Source organism: Lagopus muta, chromosome 24 (genome assembly GCF_023343835.1).
Source record: "Lagopus muta isolate bLagMut1 chromosome 24, bLagMut1 primary, whole genome shotgun sequence".
NCBI lineage: Eukaryota > Metazoa > Chordata > Aves > Galliformes > Phasianidae > Lagopus > Lagopus muta.
This window is the reverse complement of record NC_064456.1, coordinates 4,087,081-4,107,603: the sequence shown is the minus strand read 5'-3', so window position 1 is coordinate 4,107,603 and position 20,523 is coordinate 4,087,081. Positions and strand designations below refer to the sequence as shown.

Here is a 20,523-nt window from a genome sequence, read left to right as displayed (position 1 = left end):
CAGGCGTGGAGGGAACGTCAGGCTCCAATGTCAGCACTGCCTTTGGTTGGCTGCCAAGCTGTGAGCAGCCAGGCCTGTCCCATCCTTCAGGAGCAGCAACCTGCCTGAGTCAGCAGCGGGCGTGCAGTGCTGGGATGTGCACCAGCACCTCACCCTAAGGATAAGGATAACCTGCAGAAAGGTTGCAAGGAGGTCCTTGCTACAAGAAAGACATCAAAGCCCTGGAGCACGTCCAGAGAAGGGCAAGGCTGTGAAGGGTCTGGAGCACAAATCTGACAACTAGTGGCTAAGGGAACTGGGATTTAGTCTGAAAGAAGCTCAGGAGAGACAGTGTAGCTCTCTGTAACTCCCTGAAAACAGTGCCAGGCCTGTTCTTAATTGTGGTTACATCTCATTAATGAGGGGCATCATCAACCACAGCACGAATGAGGCTTGTGCTTTAAAACATACCACCGATTCCATCAGCTGGCACTGTGGTTTACCCAAGGCATGAGGGTGTAAGCTCAACCCAGTCCAAGAACTTTGAGCACAGTATAAGAACAGAACGAGAGGGAGGTGCTGGGGAGCGGAGGGGAAGCCTCATAGCTCCCCAGGTCAGGCGCCGCCCCCCCCCCCGGCGCCATTTTGTGCCTTCACCCCTCCCTCTTTACTTAGCGCGCCCGCTGGCAGCGCCTACATTTCCCATGATGCCCCGCGCCTTTCACGAGAGAAGGAGACGTGCGTCCTGAGCCCGCCAGGGGGCGCCGTGCGACAGAGAGGGGGCGGGGCGAGCTTGGGCCGTTGCCGTGGTAACGCGGTACTCACTTCCGGGCTGCTCCGATTGGCTGCGGGGCGCTGGGAATGCGGTGGCGTCAGGGCGGGAGCGGTGACGTGAGGCTGCGGGGGGCAGCGGCGGCGGCGGCGGAGCTGCGGGACGGGAGCGGGGCCGTCACGGGAGGTGAGGACAGGGCGGGGGTCGCGAGGGGACACGGGGCGGGAGCAGCACGGAGGGGTGTAGGGATTTGGTGTGGGGTGCTGTGAGCACGTGGGGTTGGGGGGCTGTAGGGTGGCGGGGGGAGCGGGGCTGTCGTGGGGGGGGAGGGTGCGCGGGGGGGGATCCTGAGAGCTACGTGAGGGGCTGGGACGGCTTGCTGAGGGCTTGCTGAGGGCTTCCTGAGGGATGGGGGGCTCTTTGGAGGTGGGGACAGTGGGTTAATGAGGGTGCAGGTGCTCTTTGCAATGGGGAGATGGCCAGGCTGGGGGTCAGGGACAGGCGTGTCCCCAAAGGTGTGTGGCTTCAGGGGACCCCTGAGGTGCTCTGCTGGGATGTGGGCAGGAAGGAGAAGCAAAAGGATGGGAATCGAGGAACGTTTGGATTTTGAGTTGAGGGACATGGTTTATTGTTGGTGATAGGTGGATGGTTGGACTGGATGATCTTGAAGGTCTTTTCCAACCTTGGTGATTCTGTGGATGGCCTTCCCCAGGGGCTCTCCCAGGCAGCTTTGTTGGCCTCTGTGGTAGGGAAGCAGGGGTCCCATCCTTGCTGCTGCTCCCTGTGATTTTCTGCAGCGATGGCGTAAAGGACTGCCACCTTTATCCACACTGGCTGTAGACCAAGCAGTCCCTGCTGGGCTGCACCCTCCCCCAGGGGGGCTCTGCCCTGTGGTGGCACCAGCTCTGCTGACTGGGTGGACTGGAGCTTTTAACGAGCTTGAGAAGCACTTGTAAAAAGTCCCAGGTGAAAGGTAAAGCATTGTGCAGAAGTAGGAGGCAGGGCCTCTGAAAGAGATGTGATTTTCTTTCACCTCCCACTTCCCTCTTTTGTTTTTTATTTCCAACCTGTTGTGTTTTTTCCCTCTTTGTTGGCCACCTCCAAGGGCTGTCATCATAAGCAACAAGGACCCTGCTTTTGCATCCAACTGTTTTGACCTCTCCTTTTTTTTGTGGTCAAAATGCCTCCTGGCCTTATTATACTTTCAAAGGTTTCTGTGTGCTGACTCCACCTCAGATAATGCTTACCTGCCTGATTTGTTTATGGGACTCCAGCTTATTTACACAAGGCAATGAATTAGGCCTCACAAAATATTTACGAGGTAGGAGTGTTGTGCTGTAGTGCCCCTGGATGGGAAATCAGGGCACAGAGAGGCTCAGTGGCTGAAGGTGCAGCTTGGAGCAGAGAGCAGACCAACCCTGTGCAGTGATGCTCGCAGCATCTGCTGGCCATCAGCTGCATTGTGTCTTGGAACTTCAAACCCAGTGTGGTTTCCTCCTTCCAGGCAGCCTTGGCCCTCTTACCTCCAGCAGCTGGGCCAGGAGGCCTCGTGCTCACTCACATGCTAGGACAGCCCTGTGTGAGGGGCTGAAGATTTACAGTGCAGGAGGACTGAAGGTGCAAGTTGGTCACCCTCGTACATCAGCCCATGTACTTCTAGTTTTTGGTCTCAGAAGTCTCACTGTGTAAACTCCTTGGTGCCTTCAGGAGAATCCTTTTCCCTGGCTGACAGAAACATGTCGGGTGTGAGTTTTCCTTGTGACTTATCATCCAAAACTGCAGGAGGAAGCTTTCAGGATTGATGTGCTGGCAGCTCCCTCTGCACCCTGCTGAGCTGGTGCAAGCAGTGCATTGTGCACGCCGTGCTGGGCATGCCCTGGCACTTGCTTGCGAGCTGCACAAGGTGAGCTGGTGATTTAGTCTTAATGCTCAGATCTCTGGCAGCAGCAGCGAGCGCTCTGCCCTGTGCTGGGGGCAAGCCCAGGGTGTGATTTGTGCACTCTGTGCATGATTCATGTGTTGGTTAACACTGTCAACTTTGTTACCGAGTCAGGGATGGGTTTTACTGCTGGTGGAAATGAAGTAAGCCAGCTCCTGATGTGCCAGTGGGGATGTAATAACTTTATTACCTTTCCTCATCAGGAAGTTAATGAAGAACATTGTCTTGATGTTTGGTGGGAAAAACCACCTTCTGTTTTTGGGGTGAGATTTGAAGCCTGCTGCAGCCACAGCATTCTGCTATGACCGTGGAGCTGTGGTGGGTGCTTGACAGCCCTGCTGGAGCAGAGGGCTGGCTGCAGGACCTGTGCCCTCCCCTTGGTGACATCTGCATGTGTGCAACACCACTGTGCCACAGCCTCTCCCTGCAGAGCAGAGGTGATCGCTTGCTTTGAAGGGGCTGATCTTTGTATTATCTGTACTTTTATATTACTGCTAGGAAGAGATTGTGTTGGGACTGACGCTCTGCTCCAAGGGACAGGGATTATTCTCCAGGCTTATGCCCTCCCCTGGATGTGCCTGGTGCTGATCAGCCTGCTCCATGCCCACCCTGTAAGCCTCTCTGAGAGCACAACAAATTGTTGCTTTGGCTTTTGGGACAGATTTGCTTCTTCCTTGGCGTCATCATGGGTATCTGTAACTCCTGGCACCTGTTGGAGCTGGGAGGTAGGTGCAGGAGAGGCTGCAGTTTGCAGGTGTGGGATCAGTGCTGGGCTGCCTCAGGAGCCTGCTGCTGCTGGAAGGGGCAGTGCTGCAGAACCGGGCTTTTCCATCAGGGTGGGAGGAGCAGCTAAGCCTGTGCAATGTCAGGGAGGGTACGTGGGTTCAAGTAGCATCATGTTCACAGCATCTTTGTTTAGTGTTAGTCCAGTTAGTCTGCATAACTGTCTAAAAATAGAGCATATTTTCTGTAAGTCCTCTCGTTCAAAGTCTTCAAGACTTTTTTTTTTTTTCTTTTCCCCAGTGGTCTCTGACTGCTCTCCTGTGCCTGCAGTTATTTGCAACACTATCAGGAAAACCAAGAGGGGTGAACTCTGGTAAATCCTTAAGTTTCAAGAACCGGAGAGGTTCATTAAAGTTGCAGTAACTCTCATGCAGCCTCCCAAGGAGGTCAAGAAAGCAAACCACCTCATGGCCATAGCAGATTTTTTCAATGAGCTCTATGTTTTAACATCAACTTTGCACACAGTCACAAAAATTGGGGATAATGGAGCTGCAAATGTGGCCAGCACAAGGGGAAGGCAACACAGTGGCTGAGAGGAACTCACCCCAGCAAGTGGCTGCAGCGCGCAGCAGAGGGAGTGTGTGTTTAAATTTCAGAGACGTCGCTGGATCTGTCCCAGTTCTCCCAGCGGCATAAATATCTGGCCTTCAGCACAGCTGTGGAAATCCGTGTTGTGTTCTCTTGCAGATCACTCTGGTCCCCAGCTCTCCATGCTGACATGGTAACGGAACGGCGGCTCTCAGTGGCGGGCAGGCAGGGACAGCTGCAGAGAGGTAACTTTTCCCTTCTGCCTTCAGGTCTGAAAAGCACGCTGCTTATTTTTATTAAAACTTGGGGTAGGGAAGAGCCGAGGAAGAGCTTTCACCAAGTCTCACTTTTCCCCGTGAGCAGAGACGTTCTGAAGTCGCTTCTTAATTCTAAATCCTGTGCCTTACCTTTTGCTCAGTTTCTGAATGTGGTCTTTCTGGATTCTGCTGAGGCGTGTGCTTTAAGCATTGTGGTCTAACCCTGTTCCTCTGAGCCAACAGCTGCTTTCGAAGTATAACAGTGTTTGGTTACTTCATGGTTTTTACAATTGAAATTGCCTCTTCTAAATTGGAGAGGACTGCACTTAGGTAAATGATCACCTACCTATCGCTCACGCAATCTGGCACCAATATTGGCAACATCTGCTACTGCATGACTGCTTATTCCGGCAAAACTGAGCGGGTTGTTACTGTTTCAGCCCTGCAATAGAGGACGTGGCTCAGACTCCAGTGCTGCCCGTGGTGATGCTCAAGTTCCTCAGGATGGTCGCCTGCATGTCTGTGCTGAAGGGGTGGGTTTATTTCTGCCACAGCACACATTTGATGTATTCAGCTGGATGGAGATGGGGCTAAGTTATAAAATGTCTCTTAAAGTTTATGCAACTGTTCTGCTCTCTCAGTGCTGGCATTTGGAACGTGGACTTCCAAGGAACTTTGCAGTGTATGGAGAGGATTTTGTAATGAGCCACATGAGGCTGTGTTGATCAGGGAAGCATTGTTGTGCGGAATTGCTTGCTGATGTTAACGGTCTCCTCTCGAGAGTGTTGTCTGTTGACAAATCTGTATTTGTGTACAGTACATCTTGTTGTGTTTGGGGGAATGTTTCTGCTGTGGCTTTTCAATTATGAACTGCAAGTCTACTGTGTTCTTAGAGACTAAGAGATTGGCACAGTAAGGGGCTCACAGCTTCCTTCAGGCAGCAGGAGCTGACAGGCAAGTGATTTTTAATCAGGTGCGATGCTGTTCGAGTGCTTATGGCTAAGAGATTATTTGCTGCTGGAACACAGTCAGGCTTGCCCTCACTATGGAATTTCAGGGGTGTGGGCTTGTTTTGTTGTTTGTATTGGCTGCCATGGGTCTGCTTTTGCATAAGGTGCTGCAGAGAAGAGAATTCTCTATTTTTTTTAGAATTATCACTGTTCAGAGATGCTACTTGTCACTGTTGCAGAAATTTTTGAGACTCTGGCAAAGTCAAGACGGGCACAAATGATTTCCATAGTGAGTACAAATGGGATTCTTCAGTAGAAGAGCTATTTTATTTCTTTAATCTTATACTCTAGAACACATTTGCATTGGCAGAATGCCTAGGAAGTTACTTTGCAATTGATGCCAGTATGAACCCTGTAGACCCAGGAATGAGAATGGTTTTCAATGGACTACTGCCTGACTGCAAGAACGGAGCAGAACTGATTTGAGATGGGTCTTAGTTTCCAGTAATGCTCTAAAATTACTGTTGTGATCACAGTGTCTGACACGTGTCTGTGTCCTTCAAGGGCTTTTGAACATGAACATCACAAGGGGTCAGGTATGTGCTGGGCTGCTTCCTTGGGAAACCCCCCCAACAGATCCTGCTCAAAAGGCAAATCTGAGGCTGCAGTTTGCAGGGAATCCTGACCTGACAGAGGTGTCAAGATTAAAGCATACAGGTCAGAAACACGTTGCTCCTGTTACTGGGTTCTCAGCAGGGCATCTTTCTGGCTTGTGGATAGCAACAGCCAGATGGTGCTTCTGTTAACCAGAAACAGTGCCCTCGTGCTGTGCTTTTCTGGTTTGCCCGTCTGTGAATTGCAACTCTGCATAGGAAAAAATAGAACATGCAAGTTCAACCCAATGACGTATGGAATGCAGATAAGGAATGGATATGATGGTTTATAAGGGCAGGTGAGCTTTCTTATCTAAGTTGATAGGGAAGTTTTGGGGTTTTTCTGGTGATCTGTTAAGGCGAACTTTGCTCTGAATCATATTGCTGGTAGTAAATGTCTGTCTAGGAAAAGTGTTGTCAGGCTAAAGAGGGAACAGGGGAGATGTGTCACCTCAGTGGTGCTCAAGTCTCAATCTGGTCTGATGTTTTTGTTTTTAATGCAAGTCTCAATTTCATCTTAATGCAAATCTGAAATATGCCTTAAGTACCTAAAATTGTTCTTAACACTACGCTGATTTTTATGGATTTTACCAGAGCTGTGGGACCATGGAAGCTGTCAACCCTGTGAGGGCTGATGCAAAAAGTCTGTGGGTTCTCATATCTGTGAGGAGGGGTTATTTGTGTGACTTAGGGACATCAGGAAAGAGCTGATGGTGTGCATGCGTAAGTGTGGGGTTGGGGCTGGGGAGGTCCTGGGAGCTCTCTGTATTGGGCTCACAGTTGTGCCCAAGAGGTGAGGGTATTACGAAAGGTGCTGAGGCTTTGCTACAGTGTTTTGTTCTCTAGGAGCCGAGGCAGAAGTCCAAGCAGTCAGGAGCATGCTGAGATCCTCTCCTTGGCAGGGGTCACTGATCCTATCGGCTGAAAACAGGGAAACTTCTGCTCCTCCCTCAGCTCTTGCTACACAGAGCGTAGCCAAAAATAGTAAGGAAACATCTCTCTTCCAGATCTCTGAGAGGGTGTTGAACTACTTTGTGCAACAAAGTTATTTTAATGCTCTCTGGATGCAGTCAAACTCAGATTTGCTCTCTCTCTCTCCCTTTCTGTGGTTGAAGGGGAGATGAAGCGAGCGTGGCAATTTGTTCCAACCACTTCGATGTGGACGTTCCCAGGCTGTGCTGAATCATCTGAACCCGTGCCTGGGCATAATTGCTCACTGTCAGCTGTGTCCTGGGATCAGGGCTGCATGCCGAGTGCTCAGGATATTTTGCTACGGTCTACAAAATATGTAGTGCATTGCTGGGAGTCCAAGTGTAAGCATAGCAAGCTTACAGACTGGTAGCTTTAGCACAGGGGATCTCAATCACCGCAGAAAGGTTTGATGATATTTTTGTGGCTGGTTTCCTGGATTTGGGAGAACCTGCTGCCTGGTTTTAGGTCTTGCTGGGTACTTGGCTCCTGCCAGATTTGGCTCCAGTGACTCAGAGCAGTGGCCTGCTGCTGTGTTTCTCTGTTTTCCCGTTGCTTTTCCAGGGGTCTGATCGCCCTGTGAGGACGCTCACTGGTGTCCCAGTGACACAGAGGCTTTGAGGGAAACCGTGCCGTGTTCTGATAGCAGTGCTGTTGTAGGGCAGCCACACTCACTGCCACCCAGTGCTCCCACAGATACGTGCTCCTTGACTCTGGAGTTTGCAGTGGCAACTTGCTGCACTTACTGCTTTCCTGGATTTCCCTTTAAGTGCAGTTCTGAGCTTGTGCCTGTTGTTTGCCTTGGGAACCTCACTGCTGTTCCTGCGAGCTCCTCCCGTCAGCTCTGTTCTATAATTACTGGTGTTCTTGAAACCAGATCCTCCCACGTGGCCTGCTGTGGATTGGTGGACGAGGGGTCTGTAAGCAAAGCCAGCACCTTGGAGCAAATGCAGCAGAACTTGGAGGTTCAGAGAGTGATGACTTTATTTCCCTTTGGGATGGTAAAGGGGAGTGTTCCCAGGCAGCTTCTTGGGCACTTCCAGAGAGGAAGCAGGGATGTAAAAGCAAGCCTGATGCTGGGCACTGGCTCTACACTGGCAGCAGGATGGGCATGTGGGGTCAGGATACCACACGTCCTGACAGCCTCACAAGCTGCCTTGCGTCCCTCCCAATACTAGAAGCGGCTTGAGCTCAATGCAGTGTGCCCAAAGCATTGTCCTCCTGCAGCACATGGCCTCCAGAGAACAGCAGCATCTTTTTCCCTGGCAGCCTGTTCATGCAGCGTGGAGCAAGCTTGTTTTGCAGTGCTTGTATAGGCATGCTGCAGCCATCCCACGGCCAACGTGCGCACAGGCAGCCGGGCAAAGCACTGCCCAGCATCACAGGACAAGTCATGTCACCTCTGCTGTGCCCTGGTGTGAGCAGGGATGGTCCTCTCTCATTACCGAACTTAATGATCTTCTCAAATGACGACACATCTGTGCAGTTTCCAGTACTGAGAAGGTGTCACCTTTCTGATAGCTGCTTGTTTCCTGGATGTGCTCCTTGTCCTATCATTCAGCTGCACACATCCCCTGCCCACTCTGGGCTGTCCTGAGTTGACAGCAAAACACAAATATCAGTTGGCAGTTTCCAGCGTGAGACTTGGCAGTTTACTTGTTGAAAGCAATCCTGGAAACATTTCATATGGGAATGAGCAGCGTGCTGTACTGACCTGGGGCAGGCGAGGCTTGCGAGCGTGACTGGGAACAGGTGTCCAAATCCATAATATGGGAACAAACAATGACACTTGGCATTGAGGTCCAAAACATGACGTCTCTGTGAGCTAATGCAGCAAAGAAAGGACGAGGAAGGAAGCACTACAGAACTCAATTATTATTATTTTTGATGATGAAGGAAATGGAGGTATGGGGGTTGACAGGATTTGCTGCAAGTCACAAAGCAGAACTTTGGATAAAAGCTGGTGAGTGTTCAGCTTTTTGGTGCCCATCCTACTTCCACCCCTTTTGCAAAAGGGAGCTGTGGAGCTCCAAGGCTGAAGAGGGCAGAGAGCCTCTTTCTGGAAAGCAGGTGAGCTGTGTAGGGATGATCCTGTAGAAGCACAAACACTCATCCAGTATGTGCCATCTACAGGTTTTGCAGCACATCAGATATGTCTTGGAGCCCCTGGAGTCAGAGGTATCTTTGCAGCTTCTGGAAGGTGAATTGAAACGGAAGAGCAGCCCCTCCTGTAGGTCCTGCCCTCCAAAAAAACCCAGCACTAGTGAGAAAGCAGGAAGTTCCTTTTGGAGTGCATTGACCTGGTTCTGGGGACAGCTGTGATGCAAAAAGAGAAGAATCCAGTGAGTTTCACAACTCTTTGACTTATTTCTCTTCCTCAGTATCCAGGAAGTGGATGAGTTGTAGCATGTGGCTGACGTGTGATTCATTGGCAAGCGTGGCAGCTTGAGGCAAGCAGGGGAATCTCCTGTACTCCTTTGTCATATGTTGTTGAGTAACTAGCAGCAACACAGTAATAGCAGCTCAGGCAGCACCTGATGCTTAGCTGGCTGGGTTATACTTGGTGAAAAGCAGACAGCAGCAGTGGAGGAAAGGACAAGGAGTGGACATCCATGGTGTTGGGGCACATGCTTTCTCTGCCTCGCCAGCTCCAGTTGTTTATTCCTGCACGGAGCCTGCCTTGCAGCCAAGGCTTCTGAGTGAGGGAGGAAACACTTAAGTAGTAAGTGCTTCTGGGATCTCATTAGCTAATGAGAAGGCGTGCTGATCTTTCAGGAACAAAAAACAAACATGTTTTCAATGGTTGCGTCTCCTGGTTTTCTGCACTTGGTTACCTTTCCTGTGTTGCAGCATCTGCTTAGCTATTATTTGGCTTTTATTAGCAATAGGTGACGTGAAGGAGGAGGAACAAAAACTGGTACTTGATCATCAGATTTCGGAAATGGTGACACAATCCAAGGGATGTCTACAAATAATGGCCAATAAGAGTCAACCAGTTTTTTTTAATGGAAATCAGTTCGGTTTTTTGGTGTGTATTCAGTGTGCACTCCATCTGAGAAAACACTCCCATACAGTGCTGAATGCACAGTCAACAGGATGTGCATTTGGATGAATTTGTTTTGATTTTTTTCTCCAAATGAGCACAGAGATGTGCTTCCATGGTGAATTGGTTTCCTTTCGTGGCGCCCTGCGACCTCCTTTACGGTAAGTCAAACAACTGTTGGAGCAGGTCAACATTGTGAGCTGTCCCTTGAGAAGCCTGGGCCATTTCTGGCACTTTCTTTTGCCTGGAAGCTTCCGTCTTCCAAGGAGGAGACACACGTGGTGACAATGCAGCATGCAGTGGGGACTGGACATGGAGCTGCCTCCAACCCTGTCTGAATAAGAAACAATTGTGAGGGGCATAGAGGTGGGAGAGTTCTCTCCATCACAGTGAGCACGCTGAGGTTGTTTTTTGTTGGAGCTCACCCTCAGCAAAACTACACCTGCTTTAAAGATGAAGTCCTTCTAATTATAAGCACTTTGTTTTAATTTGGTGGCTGCCAGCCCCTCAGTGTCTGTGCTGGAATGCATGTCTCTGTGTGCAGTGATGAGGAACTGGGCTGCTCCGTCACATCCCTTGCAGCCCTCCTGCACACCCTGCAGGGCAGTGGGCACTTCTCACACCCTAAAATGCAGGCTGCAGGCATCAAGTGGGGAAGGAGCTCCTGGAGATGAGAAGGATCCTTTGGGCATCCTCTGCCCTCCACACAGCCATCCTGGGTGTCACCCCTTGGAGCTGTGCAGGGTCCCCCACTGTCCCTCTGTCCTCTCAGAGGGATGGAGCTCAGCCACCCCACTCTGAACCAGGGGGCCTGCAGGGAGGCAGCACATCCCCTTTGTGCTCATGGCTGCTGCTGTGTGATCCTCTGCAAACACTTTCTGCCCTCAGAGGCACGCCTTTGTTGGGGCTGGCAGGAGGGGATCTCCCCAGTGCCTGGGACTGAATGAAGCGTCCTGGAGGCTGGCGTAGTTCTCTGTCCTCTCTGCACGTGCCAGAAGAATCCAGCACTAAATGGAGTCAAAGAAGCTGTTGCACTGATTTTAATCAAGCCAGTGCTGGCTTGTTCTTTTCACTCAATCCTTCAGCTGAAAGCATGAAAGGGCTTGGAGGTCTCTGTGTTTGGCTGCTGCCTCCACTCCCAAAGTCAGAGGGTCTGGGGTCTGCACATCCCCTGCAGCAATGCAGGGCCATACCCAGCACCTTGCAGTGTGGGCACAATCCCTGCTGCCTTTCATCTGCTGAAAGCCTGGCTGAAATTAATGCCTCCCCCCTCTCTCTATTTCCCTTGTTTGGAAAACTGGGGAAGGGCTCAGGGAAAGGCAGGTGTGCAAACAGCTCCCGCAGCTCCCCTCTGCTCTTGGCTTGCAAGAAGATATTAAAACAATACATTCAGAACTTTCTGGTAAAAGCTTTTCTCTCTCCATGGGTGGGATACATATCCTTGTCCTGCCCTCGCTGACATGGGACACCTCTGCTGGAGTCTGCTGTTGCTGTCAGATGTGTCCTGTCCTCTGTTCTCCCACACCCCTGGGGTTTGCACAGCCATCTAAGCACAGCCTTGGAGTTGCTTTGGTGGGTCTGGGAGAGCTTGCTGCTGCCCAGGAGTGCAAGGTCCTGCATAGACCTCCTTCTACCATCCTACCCTACCGACTGCTATCCAGACAAAAAGCATTTCCCTGATGTGTGTGCATTTATTTATATATAGACTTTAAACAGATTCAGCTCGTTATCCTCCATCTCCAGCAAATAGGTTTTCCTGCCTGCGTGTGTGCCCCACTGCGCTAGTGGAGGCCAAGGACAACACAGCCCTGAATGGTTGCTCAGTGCTGCCCAGGAGGCACAGGCAGGGAACGCAGCACTTCTGCAAGCCCTGTGCCCCTTTGCTGCTCCCAACAGAGCTGTGGGTAACACCACAGTCCCAGTTCCTTGACACAGTGCTGTCTCCACAGTTCTGAACTCCTGGTATGCAGGGAGGAAGCGAGAGCAGACCCAGGTTATGTTCTGGCACCAGCTCTTGGGGTGCCTGGCTGCTGGCTTTGCAGCACACTGACATTCAGCTTCCCCTCTGCAGATTTTGTCCTCCCCCTTGGCACTGGCTGCTGCTCGCCCATCTGACCTTGCTCAGTGCTGACAGCTTCCCGAGGAGCTGGCTGCAGCACAAGTGCCAGTGACTGGGAACAGAGGAGGGGGGGATGCTGCAGGAGGGCGAAGTAGCCCAGGGAGCCCTGTGCCACCAGCACCTCTTTGCTCACGGGTTGCCCTTGTGCAAGTCCCCTGCAAGCAAGGTGCACGCTTTAGTGCATGAAGATGCTAACAGTTTAACTGGAGTCTGATAACTGGGGCTGGGGAAAGCTGGATGTCAGTGGCTTGTTTGATGGAAATAGAGCATCTGGATTCTCTACCTTAAAATAACTCCTTTATGGAAATAGCTGCACTCTGTGTAGAACAAGCTTCAGGCATTAATTGCTGGAGCAGGACTCAGTGCAGGGGTTGAGATCTGGAGGCTGGGATGTGGACACTGAGCAGGGCTGGGAACAGCACCAGCCCAGCAGGAATGGGATGGATGACTACAAACAGGGAGAGGAGACACGGGGAGAAGGGGCCCACACTAATCCTCCACAGGAAACCCTGGATTAGGACATGGGCTGGGTTGTGCAGCCAGACCCATGGCTGAGCACAGCCCCGCAGCTGTACGAGCAGCAGCAGCAAGCTCAGCTGAATGGCTCTTGGCAGAGGAGCTGGGGCTGGTTACAACAGGAGTGAAAATAAACACCACTGCTGTAACGGGAAGGAGTGGGAGAGAAGGAGCTGGCAGGAAGCTGTCACTCTCCCAGTGTGGGGCTGGGACTTGCAGACCCAGAGCCCTGCTTGTGCCCCCTGCAGCCGCTGGGCTGAGGACAGTGTGGAGCTGAGCTCTGTGCTGGCAGCTGCAGTGTGTGCTATCTGAACCCTTCTGGTAGTCCTGGCTGTGCCAAACCCCGTCCTTGGCTGCCACTGTGACAGCACGGGGTGCTGATGGCTGCAGGGGACGTTGCCCAGGGCGGTGCCTCTGCTGTGGGATCTGCAGGGTGGGGAGCACCGGCCTCTGGTCCCTGGACTGTGGGCTGTGGGCTGGTTGCTGTCCCGCGATCAGTCTGCTGGGCTTTACACACGATTCCAGCAAAGCAGCCTTTAAGGAGACCCAGGGTCTGCTTGTCACCATGGAAAGGACACGAAGCAAAGCAGGATGGCGGGGCTGCACCCATGGCACTGACACGCCTCTCCCTCTGCCTGCAGGCTAGTGCAACTGGCAGGGTCCATCTCGGATAGATGCGGATGATGCCAGAGCTATGACAGGGATTGCAGTCCTGGCACTGAGGGGTGATCAGTTATGGAACAACTACAGGAGGAAGTACCTGAGGTCAGGGAAGAGGAGGAGGAAGAGGAAGAGGCAGTGACAGTGCCTAGCGGAGCCTCGGACCCAAGTGTAGGACCAGACAGCTCACTGCCCTCGAGCAGCTACACCGGTGAGTGGAGCCACATCCCCCACAGTCAGAGAAGGGCCTGCACGTGAATGGAGCTGGGCTTCTGGTGGTCTCACGCAGTAATTCATTGAGCGCCAAAGCATGGAGGATCTATTTCTTCCTCTGCAGTCACCACACAGCCAGTGGCAGTGGGTTGGGAGATGGAAATAGAACCAGGAGGGGGGGATGAGCCCCAGAGTGTGCATATTGAATAGGGGAGGTCTCCCAGGGTGCTGAGAACCATTCTTTGTCTGCTTCTTGAAATCCTCAGTGCAAACTGATCATATGAGTTATGCTAGCTACACTGCAAAACTTGTGGAGAGGTTTCACTGCCGAAAGTTAAGCTCTAGAGTCCTTCTGATCCTTCTGAACTCAGCACTGATGTGGAGCCTTTTAGCTTCTGACAGCGCTGTGGCTCCATACATGGCATCAGCCTGTGGTCAGTGCCTAATCTCAGAGGCTAACCACCCAAACACAGCTCTGGAGGCGGTGCTGGAAATGCCTCATCAGCCCCATTCTGGTGGGGTTGGGTGCAACGCTGTGCTTGTCGCTGCTGCTCAGAAGGACAGATTCTGTTGTGTGTTTGCAGACCTTTCACAGAGCTCCTCTCCCTCCCTGTCAGACCAACTGCAGATGGGCTGTGAGGAGACGGCCTCGGGGGCGCTGAACGTGGAGTGCAGAGTCTGTGGAGACAAAGCCTCGGGCTTCCACTATGGTGTGCACGCCTGCGAGGGCTGCAAGGTGCGTCCTCCCCGGGGAGCGTGGGGTTCAGCCTGGGTCAGACAAACATGTCCCACTTCTTAGCTCGTTACGCTTTATTTTGTAAAGCAAATCCTTCTACCCCAATGGGGACCTTGGCTTTGCTTTTAAAGATGCTGTCTGTGCTGCAGATCAGCCATGAGCTGCGTGTTTATCCCACTGGGATCGCCGGCCACAGCTTGGCCGCACCTCTAAAATTCCTTCCCCCGCACCAGATGCCAGCGGAGCTGCATTAGCAGTGAGGCCCTGCCAGACTTCCCTGCAGGCTGGGGCCCACAGCCTGTTCCTCCATCCCTCCCTGCTGGCTGCATGCAGTATCACACACCCGGTCCCACTCTACCCCTTTTCCCACCACACCACCTCTCCTTGTGGCTCTGTGCTGAAAAAACCCAGTGGAGGATGAACCTTGAAGCTGCTGTGGATAACAAACTGGCCTGATCCTAAAGTGTGGGTGCTAACACTGCTGTTCCCTTGTTTCCCTGCTCCTCATCCCACTCTGTGCAGGGTTTCTTCCGCCGGACGATCCGCATGAAGCTGGAATATGAAAAGTGTGAGAGAAGCTGCAAGATTCAGAAGAAGAACCGGAATAAGTGCCAGTACTGCCGCTTCCAGAAATGCCTCTCGTTGGGCATGTCACATAATGGTGAGTGCCACTGTTTTCCTGGGCATGCTGGTGAGGTGCCCTGGGCCATCTGTCCCATGAGCAATTCTTCGTCCCAAGGATTCACGGGCAGATAGTGACAGGACAAGGGGAAACAATTTTAAACTAAAAGAGGGGAGATTTAGGTTAGATGTTAGGAGGAAATCTTTTACCCAGAGGGCAGCAAGGCTCTGGCACTGCTTCTCAATGCTTTGGGTGCCCCTACCCTAGAGATGCCTGAGGCGAGGAAGGGGCCATGGGCAGCCTGAGCTGGTGGGGGTACCCAGCCCACAGCAGGGGTGGGACTAGGAGGCTGTAAGCTCTCTTCCAACCCAACCATTCCATGGTTCTGTGATTCACATGGAGAGGCCATATGTAGCTTGCATTACGCTGTGACTTTTTTTGCCAAGGAATCAGCTTCTTTCAAGCCCAGAAGGGCGTTGGGCCTCGTCTTCCATTTCTTTCCTACCAGAATGGGCTTTTTCATCCTGCCATGCAGGCTGGCTGCTGGCACATGGCTCTCCCTTTTGTGTTGGCCCGGTGGGAACTGGGCACACAGCTTGCTGGGATTTTTGAACTTCAGGTGGAACCATCTTGCTTCTGGCCCAGCCAAGGTGTTTATGTGGGAAGCAGGGCTTGTGGTAGAGCCCATATGAGTGGAGATGGGAGGCTGTGTTGTCTGATTCTCTGGTTTTGCTCCTCGCAGCGATCCGCTTTGGCCGCATGCCGGAAGCAGAGAAGAGGAAGCTGGTAGCTGGGCTGACGGCAAGTGAGATCAGCTGCCAGAACCCACAGGTGGCCGACCTGAAAGCTTTCTCCAAGCACATCTACCACGCCTACCTGAAAAACTTCAACATGACCAAAAAGAAAGCGAGAGGTATCTTGACCGGGAAGGCCAGCAGCACCCCAGTAAGTTCTCTCCAGTGGCAGGCAGGGCTGGCTGCAGCCCATGTGGGGGGCTGTTCTCTGGGCTCGTCTTCCTCCTGCTGTAACTACTGCACGTGCACCAATTCCCTGCTATGTGGTTTTTACATGTCTTGCCACATGCTGGGAAAATTCCCACCTCTCCTCAGACTTGTGCACGTGTGTGTGGGTGCCGTTTGCCAGTGCTCCCTTAGCAGCAGCAGGAGAGAGCAGCAAATGGACAGGCAGAGGCGAGTGTCCTGGGCAGAGCATGAGTGCAGCAGGTTCCTGACCACTCTCTTCTTTTTCAAGCAGCCTTTTGTGATCCATGACATGGACACCCTGTGGCAAGCAGAAAAGGGGCTGGTCTGGAAACAGCTGGTGAATGGGATCCCCCCCTACAAGGAGATTGGCGTGCACGTCTTCTACCGCTGCCAGTGCACCACTGTAGAAACTGTGCGGGAGCTCACCGAGTTCGCCAAGAGCATCCCCAGCTTCATAGGCCTCTACTTGAATGACCAAGTGACTCTGCTGAAGTATGGGGTGCACGAGGCCATCTTTGCCATGCTGGCCTCTATCATGAACAAGGATGGGCTGCTGGTGGCCAACGGGAATGGCTTCGTGACCCGCGAGTTCCTGCGTAGCTTGCGCAAGCCCTTCAACGAGATCATGGAGCCCAAGTTTGAGTTTGCTGTGAAGTTCAACGCACTGGAGCTGGATGACAGCGACCTGTCTCTGTTTGTGGCTGCCATTATCCTGTGCGGAGGTGAGCAGATACAGAATCCCCCAGGGATATGGGGACTGGAGGGACCGGGCTGCAGCTAACCCAGTGCTTCAGCAGGGCCTTTGCTGGCAGAGATCAGGCACGGGTGCCTTATCATAGTATCATAGAATGGTTTATGTTGGAAGAGATCTTTAAGTTTCATCTGGTTTAACCCCCATGCCATGAGTTGCAAGTCTTAGAGGGGTGAGAGAAGAACTGAACAGTTCTGACTCCCAAGGTTGGACCAAGTACCATCCCTTTCTCATCAGCTGCTCTAGGACGTGCAGTCTGAGGGCATGCAGTTTTCCCCTTTTCTTGGTTGACCAGATTGGAGTCACTATGGGTGGGTTCCACTCCCCATCTCCATGCCTCCACATAACACCACCTACCATCCTTCCTCCCCACAGACCGTCCCGGCCTGATGAACGTGAAGCAGGTGGAGGAGATCCAAGACAACATCCTCCGAGCGCTGGAGTTCCACCTGCAGTCCAACCACCCGGACGCCCAGTACCTCTTCCCCAAGCTGCTGCAGAAGATGGCTGACCTGCGGCAGCTGGTGACAGAGCACGCCCAGCTGGTGCAGAAGATCAAGAAGACAGAGACAGAGACCTCCCTGCACCCTCTCCTGCAGGAGATCTACAAGGACATGTACTAAGGACCTCTTATTTATGAGAATGAAGCCATGGATTCCAAGCGAGACTCTTTGTACAAAAACAAAGAAAACCTTTCCCCATGTCTTCCATTTCTTCTACTGGAAACTCTTTTCTACACGACTCCAATGTACGGTACATAGGGCAAGGCGCCGGAAGGTTTTGCAGTCACCTCCTGGTAGCTTGGGACTTCCATTGACACACTAATGAATTTACTAAGGCAAATCATAAGCTACTGTTTCCATTACTGTGGGGCCTCCAGAGCAGCTGGGTGGTTTGCATGGCATGGACAGGGGATTCCTGCAGCAGCTTGGGGCTAGTGGGGGCTGCTCTGGTTGTTGAGAGCCCCCAGCATGGTGTGGTTTCCCCGTGGGCAGCAGCAGCACTTGGCGTGTGTCTGTCATATTGCACTCTGAAGATGTAGTCCTGAGCTGTGAAGTTTAGGACAGTGGCACAAAAGGAAGTATTTCTCTTCCCCAAGGAAAAGCTGGCGTATTTGAAGATGTGTATGGCTGTCCTAGCAAAGAGCCTTGGCTGCAGCCCCCCTCTCTGTGCTCCCAGTGCCTCCACTTCAGAGGAACCTGTCCCTTAGCACCTCTGTGTCAAAGAGGGGAGGGAAGGGGTTGACTCAAGAATTCACCTTCGGAGCTGAGGCTCGTGATCCTTTTGCTTCCCCAGGCAGTTCTGTGCAGATAGGAGTTCCAGAAAGGTCTGCACAGGGCAGGTTTGGGATGAGGTGGCTGTGCAAGCTCCCTGCAAGCACCAGAGCAAGCAAAGCCTTCAGCAACACCAGCATGGGGAAAGTCACGGTCAGCCCACAGAGCCCAGGGTGCTGACAGGGCGTCTGTGGGGCCGTGGGGAGGGAGCACATCGCGGGCTGGAAGGTTCTGCAGAAGAGATCTGGTGATCCACGGCACCAGCAGAGCAGCCCTGATGGGGGAACAGCAGCACTGGGGAGCGCAGGAGATCGCTGCACCCCAACCTGGTGTTGCTGCCACCAAAGTGTGCGTGGCCTTCGCCCCTCTGCTTAAGGCTGTGCCTCAGTTTCCCCCTCCAGGAAAGGGAGCCAGGCTGCCCTTTGCTCAGAAGGGGAAAATGAAAATCAATCAGTGCACTGGTTGCAAAGAGCTTTGCAGCTGTAAAACACAGTATAAACACCAACTATTCATTAGGGGGAGGGATGCTTCCCCTGCCCTGTTCCACCCATACCCTGAGCTTGGGGACAGCTTTGGGTTCTGGCCTTCCCCTCCATGCTGCTGGGCTGGCAATCCCACACCTGCTGCTGCCCTCTGCCTCCTCACTGTGCCTCTGTTTCCCCACCCTCACCTCCCAGCCGTACCTTGCAGGGCTGTTAAGGAGTTACCATTTCTAAAGCACTTTGAAGTCCTCTGGGGAAGGCACCAGAGGTGTCTGCTGCTCCCAGCATGGGGGTCTGTCCCCAAAGCCCCTGCTGGCCCCCAAAGCTCGGTGGCACCCCCAGGGCACGTGGACCCCTGCGTTGGTCACCTGGGGAACTTTTTGCTCTTCCCTTCAGTGTAACAACCCTCAAACTGAAATGTATATTTTTGCTAGAAGTACAAACCTCCAGGTGTTTTTAATAATATAAATAGTGTCTGCAAACTGATGACTTTAAATAAATCTGAACTAAATATTTAAGCACCTTTTAGCACCCAGCCCTTCTGTGCAGGATTGAGCACTCAGGTTGTTTCCAGCACAGGGCATGGGATGCATTTCTATTCCTGCCTGCATTCTGCGTTTCCAACGGGACCAAAAGGCAGCGGGAGCATGTTGTCAGTGATGTGGTCTCAGCTTCATTTAAGTGCTCCCTGCCCCAGATCTAAAGTGAACCAGCATAGTGAACCTGCTCAGGTGCTCCAGGGGAAGTCACACTGTGTCCCTTTGCATTTCCCATACCTGATTTATGGCAATTTGGGGATAGAGAGCTTCCCCACACCTCCCACCAGCATGAGGAAAAGCAGGGCAAGGGTTAACACAATTAAGGTGAGGGTGTGCCCACCCCACCAAGGTCATAAAAGCCCCAGAGGTACCTCTCACCCTCTGTACTGCTGGAGGAAATGGAGCCGAGCTCACTGGTGGCACCGGGGGCACAACGGGGCCGGGGGGCCTCTGTGAGACCCCTGTGCAGGTAGGGCTTGGGGCGGGGGGCTGCTGGAAAGGCTTTAGGGGAGAACGGGCATTGAGCAGAGCCCCATTGAAGGGCAGCGTCGTGTCTCTAGAATTCCCATCTTCCCCCCCCAGCGTTTCCCCTGGAGAGTGTTGGGTTGAAGAGGAAAGCGCCCGGCGGCCCCTCCGAGCTGGGGGTCCAGGGTGGGTGCCCCGTGTTGAGGAGTCCTTGCTGCCTTCTGCCCCCTATGAGGAGCTGGGGGGGTACCTCAGCGTTGTGCAGTTCAGGCCCCTCCTCCAGCCCAGCCTCGGGCTTCTTTTGCCTCGCAATTAGTGGGGAGATAAGGCTGAGTCGGAAGCTCAAAACGTGACAAAACGTGGTCGCATCCCTGAAAGCCACTGCTGGGGGGTGATGCTCCATCCCTGCGTTTTGGGGCCGCCCCCCGGCCATGGAGTTTCTCCCTTTCCGCAGGAATTTTGCCCGCGGTTCGTGCAGGTTTGGGCAGCGCTGCCGATTCTCGCACGGCACGAAGGTTCCCCCGGCCCGGCACCGCGCTCCGGGAGAGTGAGTGAATGAATGGGGACGGGTCGGGGGGCGGGACTGGCAGCGGGAGGGGTGACTCCTCTTCGTGTCTCTTCTGTGTGTCCCCGCGCTCCTCCAGCTCCCAGCACGACCCGGAGCAGCCGCTGCCCGCAGTGAACGGCCGCAGCCCGGTGCACCGCCGCCGGGGGGGGTCAGAGCCGGGGGCGGTGGTCCGGAGCCGGAGGGGAGCGGGGCACAGCTCTGCTGCCAGCACAACGCGGGCAGCCTTCGGACTGCCACGGGCGGAGGAAGAGGATGGCACTGAGAACATCCCGGCACGCGGTGACCCCCCCGGATGGGCTGTCCGTGGAGGATTCGGCTCTGCGAGAGCTCGGAGTGCCGCAGGTGGGTGCCGGGCTGCCCCAGGACCAGCGGGGCTGCGGGTGGCGGTGGAGCACCCTGCGTGTGTCTGCCCTTGTCCCACATCCTTCCCCCCCAAAACAAAGCCGTGCTGGGGCTGTGGGAAACTCTCCTGCTCTCTTTGTAAGGGATGGGGGCACCTGAGTGCTGAGCCTGTGTTCTGCGGGCAGCTGGACCCGACGGTGGGGTGGGATGTGCTTTTCTAACAGCTCCTCTGTGCTCAGGTTCCCGCCTGAAGGGACTGAGATCAGATCCCAGTTCCCCAGCCCCCAGCAAAGCAGTGCAGACGGCGTGGGCTCCGTGCTTGGAGGTGGGTTCAGTCCCACGGCTGTGCAGCCCCTGTCACCCCTGTTGACCCTCTGGTG

General features: G+C 53.4%; 1 protein-coding gene across 3 annotated transcripts; it reads left to right on the top strand.

The window, feature by feature from the left end:
• The first annotated feature begins 843 nt into the window (after positions 1–843).
• Positions 844–20,469, top strand: PPARD (peroxisome proliferator activated receptor delta). 3 transcript variants are annotated; one of them, XM_048925709.1, is made up of 11 exons: positions 844–937; positions 4,161–4,246; positions 13,150–13,379; positions 13,999–14,117; positions 14,640–14,778; positions 15,482–15,684; positions 15,991–16,444; positions 16,849–19,237; positions 19,688–19,780; positions 19,878–20,143; positions 20,383–20,469. In XM_048925709.1, the coding sequence occupies exons 3-8, from the start codon at positions 13,244–13,246 to the stop codon at positions 17,094–17,096; spliced, it is 1,299 nt and encodes a 432-aa protein (XP_048781666.1). In that variant the 5' UTR covers positions 844–937; positions 4,161–4,246; positions 13,150–13,243; the 3' UTR covers positions 17,097–19,237; positions 19,688–19,780; positions 19,878–20,143; positions 20,383–20,469. The 3 variants fall into 3 exon arrangements, with proteins under 3 accessions (XP_048781666.1, XP_048781665.1, XP_048781664.1); XM_048925708.1 differs by having other exon boundaries at positions 13,966–14,117; positions 15,994–16,444; XM_048925707.1 differs by having other exon boundaries at positions 13,966–14,117.
• Positions 20,470–20,523: the final 54 nt, after the last annotated feature.

Excerpts from the sequence above, each read along its gene's own strand:
- PPARD (XM_048925707.1), top strand. The coding sequence starts at position 13,244 with ATGGAACAACTACAGGAGGAAGTACCTGAGGTCAGGGAAGAGGAGGAG. Across the intron at positions 13,380-13,965 it reads GCCCTCGAGCAGCTACACCG|ACCTTTCACAGAGCTCCTCT; the intron begins GTGAGTGGAGCC and ends GTGTGTTTGCAG. Across the intron at positions 14,779-15,481 it reads GTTGGGCATGTCACATAATG|CGATCCGCTTTGGCCGCATG; the intron begins GTGAGTGCCACT and ends TGCTCCTCGCAG.